Genomic DNA, 18,127 nt, shown 5'->3' on the forward strand with positions numbered 1-18,127 from the left:
GCCACATAAATACAATGTACAAACGTTCTAACGTACATATTTTACCTCCCCCTTCGAACTGAGGAGAAGTGACATAACATAATGCTACAGACAATAAAATAATTGGACAGTAAAGTTGTCACATGTGGTACGCTATAGACACTTCTGTATTGTCAATGGCTTGCTTTATGAATTCAATTTGATCCAAAGGAGCTATTTTCCGTGAAAGCAAGAAAAGCATTTCCAAGAAAGCAGAGAAAAGCAAATTTTCCTCTAATATCAAAATGTACTGGCCAGTTCTGTTCAAAATCAATGATATGGAGCTTCTGTGCACGGGGAAAGGTACGACATCTCTTTTAGAGAGACTTTTGCATGACTAAAATACTAAGAGATGGAAACCGGTTCCATAAAGTTGGGGCTATCTTAATCTGAAGTCCTTGAGAACAGAAATTCCTTAAAGATTTTACGTTATGAGGCTCTTTTGACAAATATACTACCTAAAGTGGGAGTTTGATATGACTGAAATGCTCAGAAGATGCAAGTCGGTACAACTGAGTTCTGGTTGCTTTTAATAAGCGATCAAATACAAATTTACTTTAAGTATTTCAAGCGTTTTGTTTTGGACTGAAGAACAATGGCTGCAATATTTTGTTAACCTACCATTACGGGGGCTCAATTCTGTTTCTATAAAAATGTGAAATGAAAATTTATAACAACCTCTGGTGTCTGATTGTACAGGAAAATACAAGTGAGGATTGATGTTGACTGCCGGAGGAGCACTTTGTCTCATTGTGATCTTATCTGATAGTTACATAACATGTTAGAATGGAGATCACCCCTTGTGATCTTATCTGATCTTATCTGGTTATCTAACGCGTTAGATTGTAGATCACAAACTGAGCGATTTTATTGAATTTTGTTCTAGCTTAAGTACCAGTCGTGAGAAGAAATAGTAGGGCGGAAATATATTAGTAATAGTTTACAGTTGTATAAAATGGTATATCGAAAGTAGTAATTAATGAGTTGTTTTACAAGAGTAGTAGAATAAATTATTTACATAGTTGCATTCTGTCAGTTAACTTTAAAATATAATGAATCAATTACAATGGGAAATTGGAATATTTACAAACTCACAATGACAAAGGTACAAAACTATGAAAATTGTTACTATTGAAATGTAGAGGCATGAAAGTGTAATTATTGAAATATGGATTGCATCAAATTTTTATAAAAGAAATAAATGTCAAATGAAAAAATATAAAGAAAATATTTTTCATTTCAAATTTTCATAGAACAAGAATCCAGCCCCAGGTTATTCCGTCATTAGTATAGACACAACGTCCGAACTCTATTTCCCAAGCCAAATCTGAAAATGGAATACACTATATGCCGCTAGATGGGTCCAATGCTGAAATTATATCCTAGACATGAACCTCTGATGTAAGTCGAGTTTTTATAATTTCCATAATAAACTATGGATGTCGCTTTTATAGTCTGTTCTGACAATTTTTCCGATTGATGTCGGAGATACTATAAATTAAGGCTTTCATTTATATGCCGCTAGATGGAAACTGTGTTGCTTCATTGATTTTCTAGACATGGATCTTCGATTGTGTGTCGGTAATGAGGGTTAAAAGAAGCGACGGATATGGTTTCATACGAAATGGTAGTTCAGGATAGTAAAAGTTGTGAGTAAATAAAGTTTTAGACATTGAAGGACCGATGGTGGCTGAAATCTATTTGTTACACTACCGTTGCAGGGTGATTAAATCCTTAGTCAAGACATAAACATTTGGTTAGAAAGAATATTAACTTAAAAATTTTATAGAAGGTATGTTGTTTGTTCCCAGAAATTTTTCCGATTGAATTCGGAGAAGACACTCTGAAAATTCTATATGCCGCTAAATGGATACAGTGTTACCCTTAACTTCCTAGACATAGAATTTCAATTGTATGTCAGTAATGATGGTTAAATTTTAGACATTGCAGGACCGATGGTGGTTGCAATAGCTTTCTTACACTACTGTTGCAGGAGATCCAGTCCTTAGTCAAGACATAAATATTTGGTTAGAAAGAATATTAACCTAAACAATTTTACAGATAGCATATTGTTTGTTCTGACATTTTTTCCGTTTGGATTCGGAAATACTCTGCAAGTTTTATATTCTATATGCCGCTAGATGGAAACTGTGTTGTCTGATTGATTTGCTGAACATGGAATTTGGATTTATATCGGTAATAATGGTTAAAAAAGCAACGGATGTCGTTTCTTAGGGGCCAAATACATACCGTCCGCTGTGTAAGAGATGCCAAGATTCTTCATGGCGTTTCATGTGGTTATTTTAACGCAACACTCAACGGACTGTATGTGCCGAGTCCTTTGCTTCTTAAGATGGCCGTGGAAAAATGGTGGCTGCAATATCTTTGTTACCCTACTGTTGCAGGATGAGTCAGTAGTTAGTCAAGACATGAACATTTGATTGGTAAGGGTATTCACCAAACCAATTTTACCGACGGCATGAAGTCTTAGATACCCACCATGAATGAATATGGAGGGTCAGTATCGACAGATGGGGGCCCAGTATCGACAGATCAATATCAAAGACACGAATATTCGATCGCATGTCGGTAATAATATTCAAAATCAATAATGGAGGTCGTTTTTCTCATTTCAACTTATGATTTTATTGGCCCCTATTTATATTAAAAAAAACGACGTTATTCTGTGCTAACCTCTGTTAGTGCTTCAACAATAGTTATTCTGCTCAACTACTATGACTAACTAGAGTTTTGGAACTACGACATTCTGTGTGCAAAGCCTACATACTGAACTAATTGGAGTACTGAGACTGAGAGGATTTCAAAATAGGAAAATTTGTTTATGAATACAATTTTAGACATTAAATGTGCGCTGCTGGCGACTGCAATATCTTTGTTACCCTACTGTTGCATGGTGATTCAGTCGTTAGTCAAGACATGAACATTTGGTTGGTAAGGATATTCACCAGAATAATTTTACCGACAACATGCAGTCAAAGATACCCACCATGAATTAATATGTTCCTCTATTTACCGCTAGATGGAGACCCAGTATTGAAAGATCAATATCAAAGACACGATTCTTCGATCGGTAATAATATTCGTCGGTAATGTCGGTAATAATATTCAAAATCAACTATGGAGGTCGTTTTTCTAATTTCAACTTATGATTTTATTGGCCTCTGTTTATATTAAAAAAATCGACGTTTTTTCTGTGCTAATCCCTAACCGCTTTTAGTCCTTTAACAATAGTTATTCTGTTCAACTACTATGGCTAACTAGAGTTTTGGAACTACGACCTTCTGTGTGCAAAGCCTACATACTGAACTAATGGGAGTACTGATACTGAGAGGATTTCAAAATAGAACAAGTTGTTTATGAGTACAATTTTAGACATTAAAGGACCGCTGGTGACTGCAATATCTTTGTTACCCTATTGTTGCAGGGTGATTCAGTCGTTAGTCAAGACATGAACATTTGGTTGGTAAGGATATTTACCAGAATAATTTTACCGACTACATGTAGTCAAAGATACCCACCATGAGTGAATATGCTCCTCTATTTACCGCTAGGTGGAGGCCAAGTATTGAAAGGATCAATATCAAAGACACTAATTTTCGATGGCATATCGGTAATAATGTTCATAATCAATAATGGGGGTCGTTCTTCTCATTTCTAATTTTTATTGAATTTCATAGGAATGGATAAAACGTTTGATGGTCCCTAAGTTCTATAAGTATTTCAAACATATTTATTTCTATAATTTTTTGTAACTTGCATTTTTATAACAGCTCAGCAATGTGATGTCGACGTGCTAGAGGTCTGAAACTACGACTTTCTGTGTGAAATTTTGATTCGATTGATTTAAGCCAATTAGAGCCTGAGGTGCTTCTTCCCTTTAAAAGAAACGTGCATTTTTCAAATATCATCCTTGTATCCCTGTTTTCTCTTTTTAAAGCACATCCTCAGTCGCCTAGTATCACCCTGAATATTTAGTCAACACTGATTTCCATGTATTTAACACAAATTTCACACCCTTGTTCATATATTATCACATATTGTCTAAGACATCTTGTATGCACAGTATACACAATGTCTCTCTCTTTCTCCCTCCTCCTCCCCCTCCTCTTTGACTCGTTTTGCCATTTGTTAAGAGGTCTCCATGCAACCAAGACATTTTCTAAGTCCGAACATTTATTTAAAAACATGAAAAGAAAACTGACAAAGAAAGGAAAAGTGCCAGCTAAACATATATATTATTTAAACACATACACACCAAGAAGGGGAAGATACAGACAGGAACAGGATTATGTTTGACATGTATAGTGATATATGTATATGTATGTGCATGTTAGACTATGTAAATATAAGTAGCCTTGTTGCAAACATTTGCTGTGTATTTGATATGTTAATGTTGAAATATTTATTATAATTATGGTCCAAAAATATGGAAGGAAGAACAAGAAGAGCAATTTAAAGAACATTACCAGCTGCAGTAGCAACAACAATTACATGAAGAAGAACAAGCACAAACACATAGCCAGCAGTGTTCACATAACAAATAAATCACTCATAGATAAGGGTACTTAGACAACTCCCTTTTTGCAAGAAAGTACAGTACAAATATGTATCTATGTATGTAGATATGTAGGTTAGACATATATAAATAAGGAATTAAATATATTCAAGGGTCAGAAACGTGGACTTTAAAAGACTATTAGTAGGTAGACGATGTGAGCGAAGGTAGTATTAGATGTAGGAGCAAAGACATACAATGGTAAAGATTGGACATAGTGCATAATGCAGTTAAATTTTACTATTAAACCATAGAGGGTGTTTATGTATAACAGATCACGACGGCAACAAAAACAAGTATAACATAAATTCATGTCACCATATTGTAAATTAACATTATGTTAGACCCCAGCGCCATCTGCCGATGTATAGTAGCAATGGAAATGTCCCATCTTGTTATGGTATATATCGTTACGCGTTATTACACTACGTTTACAATGATTCAGTTGTTCGTTGAGAACTACACCTTAAGTGGGTATGGTAAGTATGCACCATACCAAAGTTAAAATCCATATGGAGGTCAAGATCTACAACATAGTTGAAGATTGGCCACCAGATGCTTTCAGATCGTTATCTTAGACACGACTCTCTCTGTTATCGTATTAGGTAATCTTGTTCATAAAAAATTATGGAGGATTTAAGGAGATTCATGAATAAAAAACAGTTATTGTAGATTTGTGAATACGAGTAGGTAGACGATGTGAGCGCAGGTCATATTAAATGCTTGAGGTAGCAAAAGTTTTATTACACAACAGTTACAGGGTGACTCAGTCGTTCGTTGAGAAACAAACTTTGGATAGGTAAGTATGTTCACCATAACAAAGTCATAGATGAAGACCGAAAGATGGTGCCAGATCCACCTCTTAGGCATGATTCTTCCATCGTATGAGGGTAATATCGTTCATAACAAATGGCAGGGGATCTATGGAGATTAATAAAGCAGAAAAGTAGTGCTGATGAGATTACATATTAACCGCTAGAGGCTGCAAAAGCGTTATTATACAACAGTTACAGGGTGGTTCAGCTTTTGGTACAGAAACAAATCTTCGATAGGTAAGTATATTGACCGTCAGATGGTGCCACATATGGCAGAACATAATAACCGCTGGAGGCTGCAAAACGTTATTATAAAATATATTTTCTTTAATAAATAATCAAATAAAATACATAAATAAAAAATATATAAATAAAACATGTACAGGGTGGTTCAGCCTTTTGTACAGAAGCAAATATTCGATAGGTAAGTAATTCGATAGTCAAACCGTACGAGGGCAAAGCTGCTCATCATAGACGAAAATATTTATATATTGACCGCCAGATGGGGCCACATCGATACTTTAAACACGACGCTTCTATCGTATGGGACCAACATTGTTCATAAAGTTAGAATTAGACGTGACATAGCCATAACACCATAACCATAGGAAACCAAAACCCAATTGCTTTCTTATGGTTATGGCTATGGCATCATGTTATGTCACATTCGAATCGATCGAATACATTAATTTCCATAGGTTTGGTTCAATCAGCTGATTGATATGGCCTTAAGGCGTTATGGTTATGTCACGTCTAATTCTACCTTAAAAAACGATAGAGGTAGCTTTTTCTTCCTAAAAAGACGTAGAAAGATCACTTTTAGATTCTCATTGGTTTGGTGGCATGAATAGCAGCTATTCAAAGTCCCATAAACAATTCATTTTCTGTATTAGTTGAGAATGTTACTGTATCCGGATTTTAGTAGTGCCAGTATTGATGGGGTTTACCTTGGAAACAACCAGAAAGGCAGCTATTTAAATAATGCTAGTTGTGCTACTAAAAAACCTCCTTGCATCGGGAGTACTTGCTCATTACCCGAAAATTTCAGATGAACATTGACTTAGGACTTTGTTAATTCGGATGATTGCAGCAAATATATATAACATAACAAGATGGGCATTTCCATTGCAACTATACATCGACAGATGGCGCGAGGGGTCTAACATAATGTTAATACTTGTTATACTTGTTTTTGTTGCCGTCGTGTTATGTTAGTCGTCTGTTATACACAAACGCCCTCTATGGTTTAATAGTAAAATTGAACTGCATTATGCACTATGTCCAATCTTTACCATTGTATGTCTTTGATTGCAGTAATTGAACAAAGACATACAATGGTAAATATTGGACATAGTGCATAATGCAGTTTAATTTTACTATTAAACCATAGAGTGTGTTTGTGTATAACAGATAACTAACAGAACACGGCGGCAGCAACAACACGTATAACATAAATTCATGTCACAATATTGTAGATTAACATTATGTTAGACCTCCAGCACCAAACAAGTATAATATAAATTCATGTTACCATATTGTAAATTAACATTATGTTAGACCCCCAGCGCCATATGCCGATGGTAGCAAAGGAAATGTCCCATCTACATCTTTGGTGTCAGAAAAGGTTTTCATAGTATAGAGAGGGATTCCAAGATATTGAATATCAAGGAGTTATAGATAAGCCATCGACATTTTAAAACATTAAAGTGGATATATCGTAGAACCCTTACTAGAAGTAGAAGAACGCCACATGGCAATGGAGAGAGAGGAATCTCAGCATAGGTATAATCATGATAGAGCCATGGAGGTTCTGCGCTGAAAGCACCATGACGGAGCCAAAAAGCCTGTCGTCCTTTCCACATAAGACTTTTCCAAGGATTTACAGCCCTCAAACCATAGTTATTTTACAATATAGAGTTAACCGATGAAGTCTGGTTTTGTAAAAGCCTAGAATGGAACTTCTTCACATTGACCAACAGCCCGCAGGTGTGGACTTTAACTCCGGCTTTTCAAATGTGGTTCAATATTTAAAATCCAAGCAGTATTATGTCAGTTATTAGGATTTCTTTAATTGGTACTCCAGTGCGTATGACTATTATTAATATTTGAGTTGTTTTACAAAAACCATTGTTACTTTTGAACTATGAAACCGTTTTGGAAAAGCAAATATGTTTTCGAAACTGTGGAAATTAGACTGTACTCCAAAATAAGGACATATTGAGATTTATTGCGAGTCAGTCATGTAGAAGCACGTTTTTACCTATATTGAGACTTGAACTTTTTATGAGTACTTTTAAAAATCCAGAAGATAACAATAAAGTCTATTTAAGATAAGGTCTTTCGTGGTATGAAGACCTCTATGAAAAAATATAGCTTTTGAACTTTAAATTGGTTTCTTTTGAAAGGCCTTAAATGGGAAAATTGCCTTTTCAAGGTCATCTACATAAAGATTATATCCTTTATGGCAATAATACCTCTCAATGTCGAGGGTAATGTTTTTAAAATTTGTCTATGGTAGGTTTTGAGGTTTTCAGGGTGGAAGATATCAGAATACACTTGGGATGCAAGAGGTACCATATTTTGTCCTGAAGTTTGTCATGTTAATGTAAATTTTGGCCAGTAATTGGAAATTGTCTTTCAAAATAAGGTTGTACTGAAACAATAGTATTAGTTCTGTGAGAATACCATTGATAAGGCTTTTAAATGAAGGAAGAATTTAAAAAGATTTTTTTGGGACAGATTTTTAAAATTCTATTGTTTGAAGAGCATCTCTTCAAAGCCTACTGTGAGTATTTTTGGGAAAAAAGTTTTTAATGGTCTTCAGCGGAAATGTTACCTCTCCAAGATCTTCCAAGTAAGTATTAAGTCTTCTATGGAAAAAACACCTTTTTCTTTAAGGGGAAATATTATTAAAGTTTGTTTTTCCACACGAGAGAATATAATCCACTTGTGAGAAGAGAGATATGTTGTGGACATTGCCATGTTAATACAAATAAAGCCTGTGATTGTCAAGTGCCATACAAAATTGGCTTGTACGGAAATAATTTGATTTCAACGCCCTTAAGCACCTTACGTTCTAAGTTGGAGGGTTGAAGAACATTTTTTTTTGGGTGACGTAGGGGATGTAGGATGCCAAGAAACGGTTCTGACCGGCTTTAACATGGCAAAGCCCAGAATTTATCTTGGCGCCTCTTTCATCTCAAGTGGACACTGACCTCCCCGTGGTGTCACCTGGGGAACTGCCATTAACACTCGTTAAAGGTAGTGAGCTAACATGTGCCGTTCGTTCACCCATAAGAATGTTCAAAACTTGGGTTTGGGCGTCGGGTTAGTAACCCTCCCCTAGAAAAAACAGCCTACTATGAAAAAACGAAAGAAAAACAAACCCCTCTAAAGTTTACGAACCCCGCAGACGTTTCAAGGACCATGATCCGCGAATCTGCACCTGGAACGTTCGCACTCTTTATAGAGAAGGTGCAGTTTACGCATTGGCAGATGTACTTGAAAAGTACAAGGCCGACATTACTGCCATAAAGGAAATACGAAATACGGAAAGTGCGAACAGACACAACACGGAAGTTGGACATCGGTAAGCTGCAATCACAACAGATAGCCACAGCATATTCCACTCAACTGGCCCAATTGCTTAATGCGAGCACTCCTTGTCCCGATAACATAACAACACAATGGAAAAATATTGCCCACTCCATGCAAACAGCCGCAAAATCCATACTTGAATTCCAGAGGCCTCCACAAAGGAATTCATGGTATGACCAGGAGTGTCGTGCTGCTACCGAAGAGAAAAATTCGGCATATAGAGCTACTTTACAATAAGTAGCAACGCGTGGAGCACGAGAGAGATATAGGGAGAAAAGGAGAGAGGAGAAACGTCTTTTCTGCAAGAAAAAAAGAGAAATGGAAAAGCGGGAGTGTGAAAAAATCGAGATGTACAGGAGCCAGAATGAAGTTCGAAAATTCTACCAAAGAGTGAAACATCAAACAGATGGTAACAGATGGCGTGCTCAGGATATGGAAGGCACATTTCACCAATCTGCTGGTATCCAATAGTAGCGAAGACAATGATACCAGAGATCCAATTCCAGAAGATGATGTTGAATGTATACCACCTGGCCTAGATGAGGTAAAGACAGCAATAAACCGTCTGAAGAATAATAAGACAGCAGGAGCTGATGGCCTACCAGCCGAGCTGTTTAAAACCGGAGGCGACACGCTGATAAGGTGTATGCATCAGCTAGTTAGCTCCATCTGGCAGGAAGAACGCGTACCCGACGATTGGAACCTGAGCATCCTGTGTCCCGTCCACAAGAAAGGAGATAAGACTGTATGCTCCAGTTATAGGGGCATAAGTCTTCTTCCTATTGCCTATAAGATAGTGTCAGGGATATTGTGCGAACGACTAAAGCCAATGGTCAACGAAATAATTGGACCATACCAATGTGGCTTTAGACCTGGCAAGTCCACCATTGACCAGATATTTATCCTGCGGCAAATCCTGGAGAAGACCCAAGAGATACAGATCGACACCTACCACCTTTTTGTCGATTATAAAGCAGCATTCGACAGTTCCCTCCGATCAAAGCTATTCCAAGCAATGTCTGAATTTGGTATCCCCGCAAAGCTCATTCGGCTTTGTAAAATGACTTTAACTGACACGAGATCTTCAGTTAAAATAGGAAAGAACCTCTCCGAACAGTTCAGTACCAAAAGAGGTTTCATACAAGGAGACAGCCTTTCGTGTGACCTATTCAACATTTTGCTGGAAAAGGTAATACGAGATGCAAATGTCAAAAGAAATGACACAATTTACACCAATAGCCACATGTTACTTGCTTATGCTGATGACATAGACATCATGGGACGATCAGTAAAGGAAGTAACTGATACCTTTAGGAAGGTCGAAGCAGAATCTGCGAAAGTGGGTCTGGCGGTAAACGGCGAAAAGACCAAATTGATGGTGTCGACGCGCAATGCGTCCATAGAGCTCGGACCAACTGTGGAAGTTGGTACCTATAATTTTGAGGTAGTTAAAGACTTCGTCTACCTTTGCACTGCCATAAACACAACAAACAACATCAGTTGTGAAATAAGAAGAAGAATTGTATTGGCCAACAGATGCTACTTTGGTTTAAGTAAGCATTTTTAAAACAAAGCCACATCTCGTCAAACAAAAGTAACACTATACAAAACGCTGATACTACCAGTGCTAATGTATGGCTCCGAAGCCTGGGTACTTGCGCAAGCAGATAAGGCAGTGCTTGGTGTGTTTAACGGTGAATATCGACGTCGTATGAACCACGAGCTATATCAGCTATACAAAGATATGAATATAGTTAAACGTAGCGAAATGCAACGATTGCGTTGGCTAGGCCATATCATAAGAATGAGCGATGATGAACCCGCTAAAAAGGCGTATGAGTACATGCCACATGGCGGTGCACGCAGAATCGGCAGGCCTAAGCTTCGATGGAGCATACAAGTGGATGAAGAAATGAAAAGGCGTGGTATTCCAAAAAGCGAAGCGAAAAACAGAGAGGAATGGAGATCTTTTCTTAGTTCGGTCTATGGAACAAATGTTCTGTAATGGGCCAGCTAAGTAAGTAAGTAAGAATGGAAGTTCTTCCCATTGACTAACAGCCCACAGGTGTGGTCTTCAACTCCGGCTTTTCAAATGTGGTTCAATATTTAAAATCCAAGCAGTATTATGTCAGTTATTAGGATTTCTTTAATTGGTACTCCAGTGCGTATGACTATTATTAATGTTTGAGTTGTTTTACAAAAACCCTTGTAACTTTTGAAATAGGAAACCAATTTGGAAAAGCAAATATGTTTTCGAAACTTTGGAAATTAGACTGTAATCCAAAATAAAGCCATATTGAGATTCAATGCGAGTCAGTCATGTAGAAGCACGTTTTTACCTATATTGAAACTTGAACTTTTTAAGAGCACTTTTAAAAATCTAGAAGATAACAATAAAGTCTATTAAAGACAGACCGCTTTGTTTAAATGGGAAATATACACACAAGGTCTTTTGTAGTATTAAGACCTCTATGAGAAAATATAGCTTTTGAACTTTAAATTGAATTCTTTTTAATAGTTTTAAATGGGAAAATTACCTTTTTAAGGTCATCTACAATGTCGAGGGTAATGTTTTTAAAATTTGTCTGTGGTAGTTTTTAAGGTTTTCTGGGGAAAGATGTCAGAAGACACTTGGGATTCAAGAGGTACCATATTTCGTCCTGAAATTTCTCATGTTAATGTAAATTTTGGGCAGTAATTGGAAATTATCGTACAAAATAAGGTTGTACTGAAACAATAGTATTAGTTCCGTGAGTTGAAATTCTATTGTTTGAAGAGCATCTCTTCAAGGCCTTCTGTCAGAATATTTGGGAAAAAAGTTTTTAATGGTCTTCAGCGGAAAAGTTACCTCTCCAAGGCCTTCCAATTAAGTATTATGTCTTCTATGGAAATAACACCTTTTTCTTTAAGGGGAAATATTATTTAAGTTTGCCAGACAAAATCTAGTTTTTCCACATGAGAGAAGATAATCTACTTGAGAGAAGAGAGATATGTTCTGGAAATTGTCATGTTAATACAAATAAGGCCTGTGATTGACAGCTGCCTTACCAAATATGTTTGCACGGAAATAATTTTATTTGTATGCCCTTAAGCACCTTTCGTTCTAAATTGGAGGGTTTAAGAACATTTTTTAAAGATGATCTGCTTTGTTTTATTGGGAAAAATAATTTTCGAAGTCTGTTCTTGGAAGTAGACTCTATGAGAAGAATACCTTTGAAAGAGCTATGATTGGAATATTTTTTTTTTATTGGGAAGAAACTTCAGTGGTAAACAGGCTTCTTCGAGAACTTTCTGGAAGTAAAAGCCTTTCCGACTGAAATTCGTCGGTATAGGTCAACGTTTCGATATAGCCCCCATAGAACGGTACCTCCCGATTTTCGTAATTCTGAAGGTTGTGCCGTCAATATCCCACCGAAAGACTGAAATTTGTTATTTAGTCTTCCATGGGGTTCCTATATCACCCATAGAATACTGAAATATCGGAAATTTGCTATTTAGTCTTCTTTGAGTCTAAAAACTTTCTGCCAGGAATTTGTAGATATAGATCGACGTTTTGATATAGCCCTCATGGAAAGGTACCCCCCGAATTTTGGTATTTTTAAGGTTAGCCACATTGTTTTACCGAACTTGCTGAAATTTGATATTTAGTCTTCTTCATAAACGAAAGGAAACTATACGTTCAATTTTACTTCAATACAACTCGTGGTGGAGAGTATAACAAGTTCGACTTGACCGAACTTACTGTCGTTCTTACTCGTTTTTTGTTTCTAATAATGTTGGGAAGGTTTGTGGAATATTTTTCAAGATGTCCTATGCTATAACCTTCTTTTTCCTTCCTTTTTTGTTCGTTGGGTCTATATTTAGTTGAAATCTAAGAACTTGGTTTGGGCTTTATTCTAAAGGACGTATGAGTGATGACAGAACATATACCACCGATTGTTCAACTAATATTTCATGAAATAATAGATCGTATAAGTGCTGTCGTCACTAATACGCCAGGCGGTGCATGCAATTTATATCGAAATGTTTTCAAAACGTAGGATTGAGGTCCATCAACGCCCGTGTTTACTCAGAAGTATGCTTGTAATGAAATTAAATTAAAAAGCAACAATTTCCTTTAATCTTTATTTTAATTTTACTCTGTTTTTTTTTTCTTTGTTGGGGGGTGATTTTATATCCAAGAGATCTTTGGATTTATGTTCACCGGAAAGCTAAGATGTACTGGAACAAAACTTGAACCGCTTCTTTATACTAAAGGGCGTGTGAGTGACGACACAACTTATACCAAGTATTGTTCAATTAATATTTTGGTAAACAATGGGTGGTATACGTGCTGTCGTCACTAATACGGTACGTAGGACGTGCATTGTAGATTTCAATGTTTTTTTTGTATATTATGGTGAGTTTTGAGAATAGTTTTTCTGCGTACAGGCGACCATCAATCCCAAAATGTTTTCAAATTATATTTAGTATTAAAGTTAAATTAAAAAGCTTAAATTTCCCTTAAAGTATGCTTTGTTTTTATACCCTCCACCATAGTATGGAGGGTATATTAAGTTTGTCATTCCGTTTGTAACACATCGAACTAATCATTTGCGACCCTATAAAGTATATATATTCTTGATCAGGATAAAATTCTAAGACGATCTAGCCATGTCCGTCTGTCCGTCCGTCTGTTGCAATCACTCTAGCGTCCGTAATAATTGAGATAGAGTGCTGAAATTTTGCACTCGAGGGTCTTTTTTCCACAGGCAGGTCAAGTTCGAAGATGGGCTATATCGGTCCACTCTTTGGTATAGCCCCCATATAACGGTACCTCCGGATTTGAGGTATTTTGATATTATTCGCCAAATTTGCAGAGCGAATTAGCTATAATTTGGCACTTCCTAGTGATCAACAAACTTATATTCCAAAGGATATGGGCATATGTCCATGTTTTGGTATAGTCCCCATATAACGGTACCTCCCGATTTTCGGTATTTTGAGAATTTTAGCCGCAATTTTTAACCGAACTATATACAATTTGACATTTGGGGTTATCAGTGGTCATGAAACATCTCCACGAAACATCGTCAACATTGGTCCATGGTTTGGTATAGCCCCCATATATCGGTACCTCCCGATTTTCGGTATCTTGAGAATTATAGCCACAATTTGTAACCGAACTATCTGCAATTTGACATTTGAGGTTCTCAGTGGTCATGAAACATCTCCACCAGACATCGTCAACATAGGTCCATGTTTTGGTATATCCCCCATATATCGGTACCTCCCGATTTTCGGTATTTTGAGAATTTTTTCGCTACAATTTTTAACCGAACTAGCTGTAACTTGCCATTTGAGGTTCTCAGGTGTCATGAAATATCTCCACCAAACATCGTCAACATAGGTCCATGTTTTGGTATAGCCCCCATATATCGGTATCTCCCGATTTTCGGTATTTTGAGAATTTTAGATACAATTTTTAACCGAACTAGCTGTAACTTGCCATTTGAGGTTCTCAGTGGTCATGAAACATCTCCACCAAACATCGTCAACATAGGTCCATTTTTTGATATAGCCCCCATATAACGGTGCCTCCCGATTTTCGGTGTTTTGAGAATTTTAGTTACAATTTTTAACCGAACTAGCTGTAATTTGACATTTAAGGTTCTTAGTGGTCAAGAAACATCTCCACGAAACATCGTCAACATAGGTCCATGTTTTGGTATAGCCTCCATATATCGGTACCTCGCGATTTTCGGTATTTTGAGAATTTTAGCTACAATTTTTAACCGAACTAGCTGTAATTTGCCATTTGAGGTTCTCAGTGGTCATGAAACATCTTCACCGAACATCGTCAACATAGGTCCATGTTTTGGTATAGCCCCCATATAACGGTACCTCCCGATTTTCGGTATTTGAGAAATAGCTGTTTTTAACCGAAATAGCTGTAATTTGACATTTGAAGTTCTCAGTGGTCATAAAACATCGTCAACATACCGATTTTCGGTATTTTGAGAATTTTAGCTGCAATTTTTAACCAAACTAGCTGTAATGATCGGTATTTTGAGAATTTTAGCTACAATTTTGTCAATTCAAAAATAATCGTCAATATAGGTCCATGTTTTGGTATATCCCCCCATATAACTGTACCTCCCGATTTTCGAGAATTTTCAGTGATCACGAAATTTCTTCACTAAAATTCGTCAACATGGGTCCATTTTTGAGGGTCTACATTGTTTTGATGAAACTACCCTCAATTTGACTCTTGAAGTTCCCTGCAGCTATAAAACTTTTCCGCCAAAAAATTTAAAGATAGGTTGACTCTTTGATATAGCCCCGTAGGTGGTACCTTTCACCTAGCTGAACACATTTTTTAGATTAGATTAGATAACACTGTGCAACAGTATGGAGGTGAAAGTCTGGGGCACGGGAAATTCCTCTTGAGGAAGAAAAGCCTTGGTGAGTATATTATGAACCCCGAAGGACAGATCCGCCGTGAGTTGAACTTCCGCGTTATGGCGTGATGAAATTTTTGTTAGAGACCCTGTGGGCCATCAGGAATTAACGTTATATCTTTGTTCACTGTTGCTTAAGTGCTCTACAGAAACAACAAACAAAGATATAATACTAATTCATGATGGCTTAAAGGGTCTCTTGCAAAAACTTCATCACGCCATAACGCGGAAGTTCGACTCACGGGGCATCTGTCCTTCGGGGTTTTTAATATACACACACCAACGTCTTTCATCTCCAAAAGGTATTGTCTCTGCCCCAACATTTGTGTTCACAGTGTAATTTAAGCAATAGTAGACTGTTTTATGGTGGAGGGTATAAAAAGTTCGGCCCGGCCGAACATAACGACTTTTTACTTGTTTTATATTTCTTCCTTTCTTGGTCCACTTGACAAAGTTTTCTTTTGAAATTTTCTAATCAAAATTACTTAACCAATAAATACCAATTGTTTTTGTTTTGTCTTATGGGAAGTTGGTTTTAATGTATTTCTCAATTTAGTGTTGAATGCCTGAAAGTGAGCACTAAAAATAACAACAACTTGAAGGTCAGAAACCCTTTGGCAGTTTGTGAAAACAATCATTGAGGAACATTTTACTGCTTCGACAATTATTTCTTGGGTTCAATTGAATTATTAAGGAAGGAGGGAGAGGGGTGAGGGAGTGAATTGATACTTGAAGTGTTGTTTTAAATTATCTTGCCTGAAAGTATGCTTTAAATAATATCCACTTAAATTTGTTAATTGTTAATTACATTTTGGTAAGGTGTTGAGAGAAAAGAAGAAAAAAAGGACAACCCTTTTTGAAGTGGTTATCTTTGAGAGGGGTAGGGGGGAGTTTCTTCATTTCCCAGAATATTTCTCTGTCTATATTCTTGTGGTTGATGAAAATTATGGTGTTTGTTTGCTTACAGTGTCCCTTTCAGAGTGCAAATAAATAATGATGTACATAGAGAGAGCTAGCGAGAGAGAAGGGGAGGGGGGAATTTCCCTTATCATCATCCTTACAAAAACACACATTTTATATATTAAACTTACCCAACAATGTATAGGCCAACAACAAAGTACAGATACCCAAATTGGTCAGCAATGCTGACCAAAATGTCTGTACATTGTGACGCCTATGGCTTTTGGAGGATGATTTCTTATGCGAATAGTTCTGGCCACTAGATTTCATTGATATCGACGATTTGTTGGAGTTACCACCCCGCCCATGATTGTTTTGCATTGAATTGCTGTTGCTGCTGCTGCCAAAACAGGAACAACATTTCGGTGAGGCGGGTCTTTGTTGTAAATTACTTCTACTGCTGGTCTTGCTGGAATTGGCAGTGGTACTGTGAAGATTTAAAGGCACTGTACTGCTGCTGGGTGTATTGATGTTGTTGCTGCTCGAAACTGCAATGGCGCCACCACCAACCGAGGAGTTTGTGGAGTGGCCACCAATAGGCAGGCCGCTGCTTGTTGTGCTAAGTGTGGCGGGTGTTTGTAATTTGGCAGAACTTTTGAGGGTACCACATGTGGAGGCATCCATTAGGGATAGAGAGGATGTTGCTGTTGGCGGTAGTACTGGACCCAAGGATATATTACTTGGTGGCGGTGGTATAGATGCGGATGTATGGGAGGTGTTGTGCATTACCGAAGCAGGAGGTGGAGGAGGAAGAGAGTTTGGATTTGAGTTAACTGCCATGGTTCCGGATGGTGGCCCAGGGCCTATACCTTGGGGTGGTGGTGGCATTATAACCGTACTTGCCGAGGATGTGGGATATTTCAAAATACCCTGAGGCATGCCAGAATTTGCTGTTGCTGGTGGTCCCATTAAACCACCTTCAATGTCCTCCAGGGTGGGCATGGGCAGTAATGGTGTCTTAAAGGTCGAGGTTGATGAATTGGGCGTTGTTGATATGTTAGATGCCATGGCTTGTAAATTCGCTGGGCCTGAATTGGTTTGTTGAGGCGGCGGCATCATACCAATTGTCACATATGAGGAGGGCACATTGACATATTCTCCGCTGGAGTTCAGAGAATTTGACATGGCTGTGGTGCATATTGCTGCAGAACCCTGACCTGAAGATGACGATGATGAGGAGCCTGAAACCAATGAAAATTGTTGTTGCTGTGAGTCCATGTTCATGTTGGCAATCGTTGGTTTTGGGATAACAAGGACATTGGTTTAGTTTTCAAACCCATCAACATGAAAGGAGGGGGATTTTTAAGAGCTTCTCTTTGTCTCTTTATTTGGAAAATGCTTAAAAATTCTGACCCCACAACTCCATTAGTTTGGATCGTTTTTTCTTCCTTTGCTTTGCTTTTTCCTTTGTGTTGTGTGATGGTGGTCACTGTTTGACAGCTAGTTTTTTGGCTGATTTCACATGGCGCAAAATTCTAAAAGAAATTGTAAAAATCTGCAAAGAGAAGCAAAAGAGAAAAGAAAGCAATTAGTTTTATTGACCATAATTGGATGGAAGGTACTTTTGGCAAGAAATTGGCAAAACGAAAAGAAAAAAAAAACTTGAAAACTGGACAAAGTTCTTTTAATTCGTTTTGGAAAACTATTTGAAAACAAAACTTTCCAATTTGTGTGATTTCCTCATCATCCTGTCCACCTACTCTCCTGTTTTAATGGCAAAG

General features: G+C 37.3%; 1 protein-coding gene across 1 annotated transcript in view; it reads right to left on the reverse strand.

The window, feature by feature from the left end:
• The window catches only part of LOC141400124 (uncharacterized), a 227,186-nt gene that overhangs the window by 65,563 nt on the left and 143,496 nt on the right, over window positions 1-18,127 (reverse strand). Inside the window, exon 2 of the mRNA XM_073979569.1 lies at window positions 16,538-17,901. Within this exon, the coding sequence (XP_073835670.1) occupies window positions 16,538-17,630 (1,093 nt within the window). The 5' untranslated portion in view covers window positions 17,631-17,901. The remainder of the gene's footprint in view (window positions 1-16,537; window positions 17,902-18,127) is intronic.

Source organism: Musca autumnalis, unplaced genomic scaffold, assembly GCF_047663935.1.
Source record: "Musca autumnalis isolate F117 unplaced genomic scaffold, ASM4766393v1 scaffold_3, whole genome shotgun sequence".
In the NCBI taxonomy this organism is placed as follows: domain Eukaryota; kingdom Metazoa; phylum Arthropoda; class Insecta; order Diptera; family Muscidae; genus Musca; species Musca autumnalis.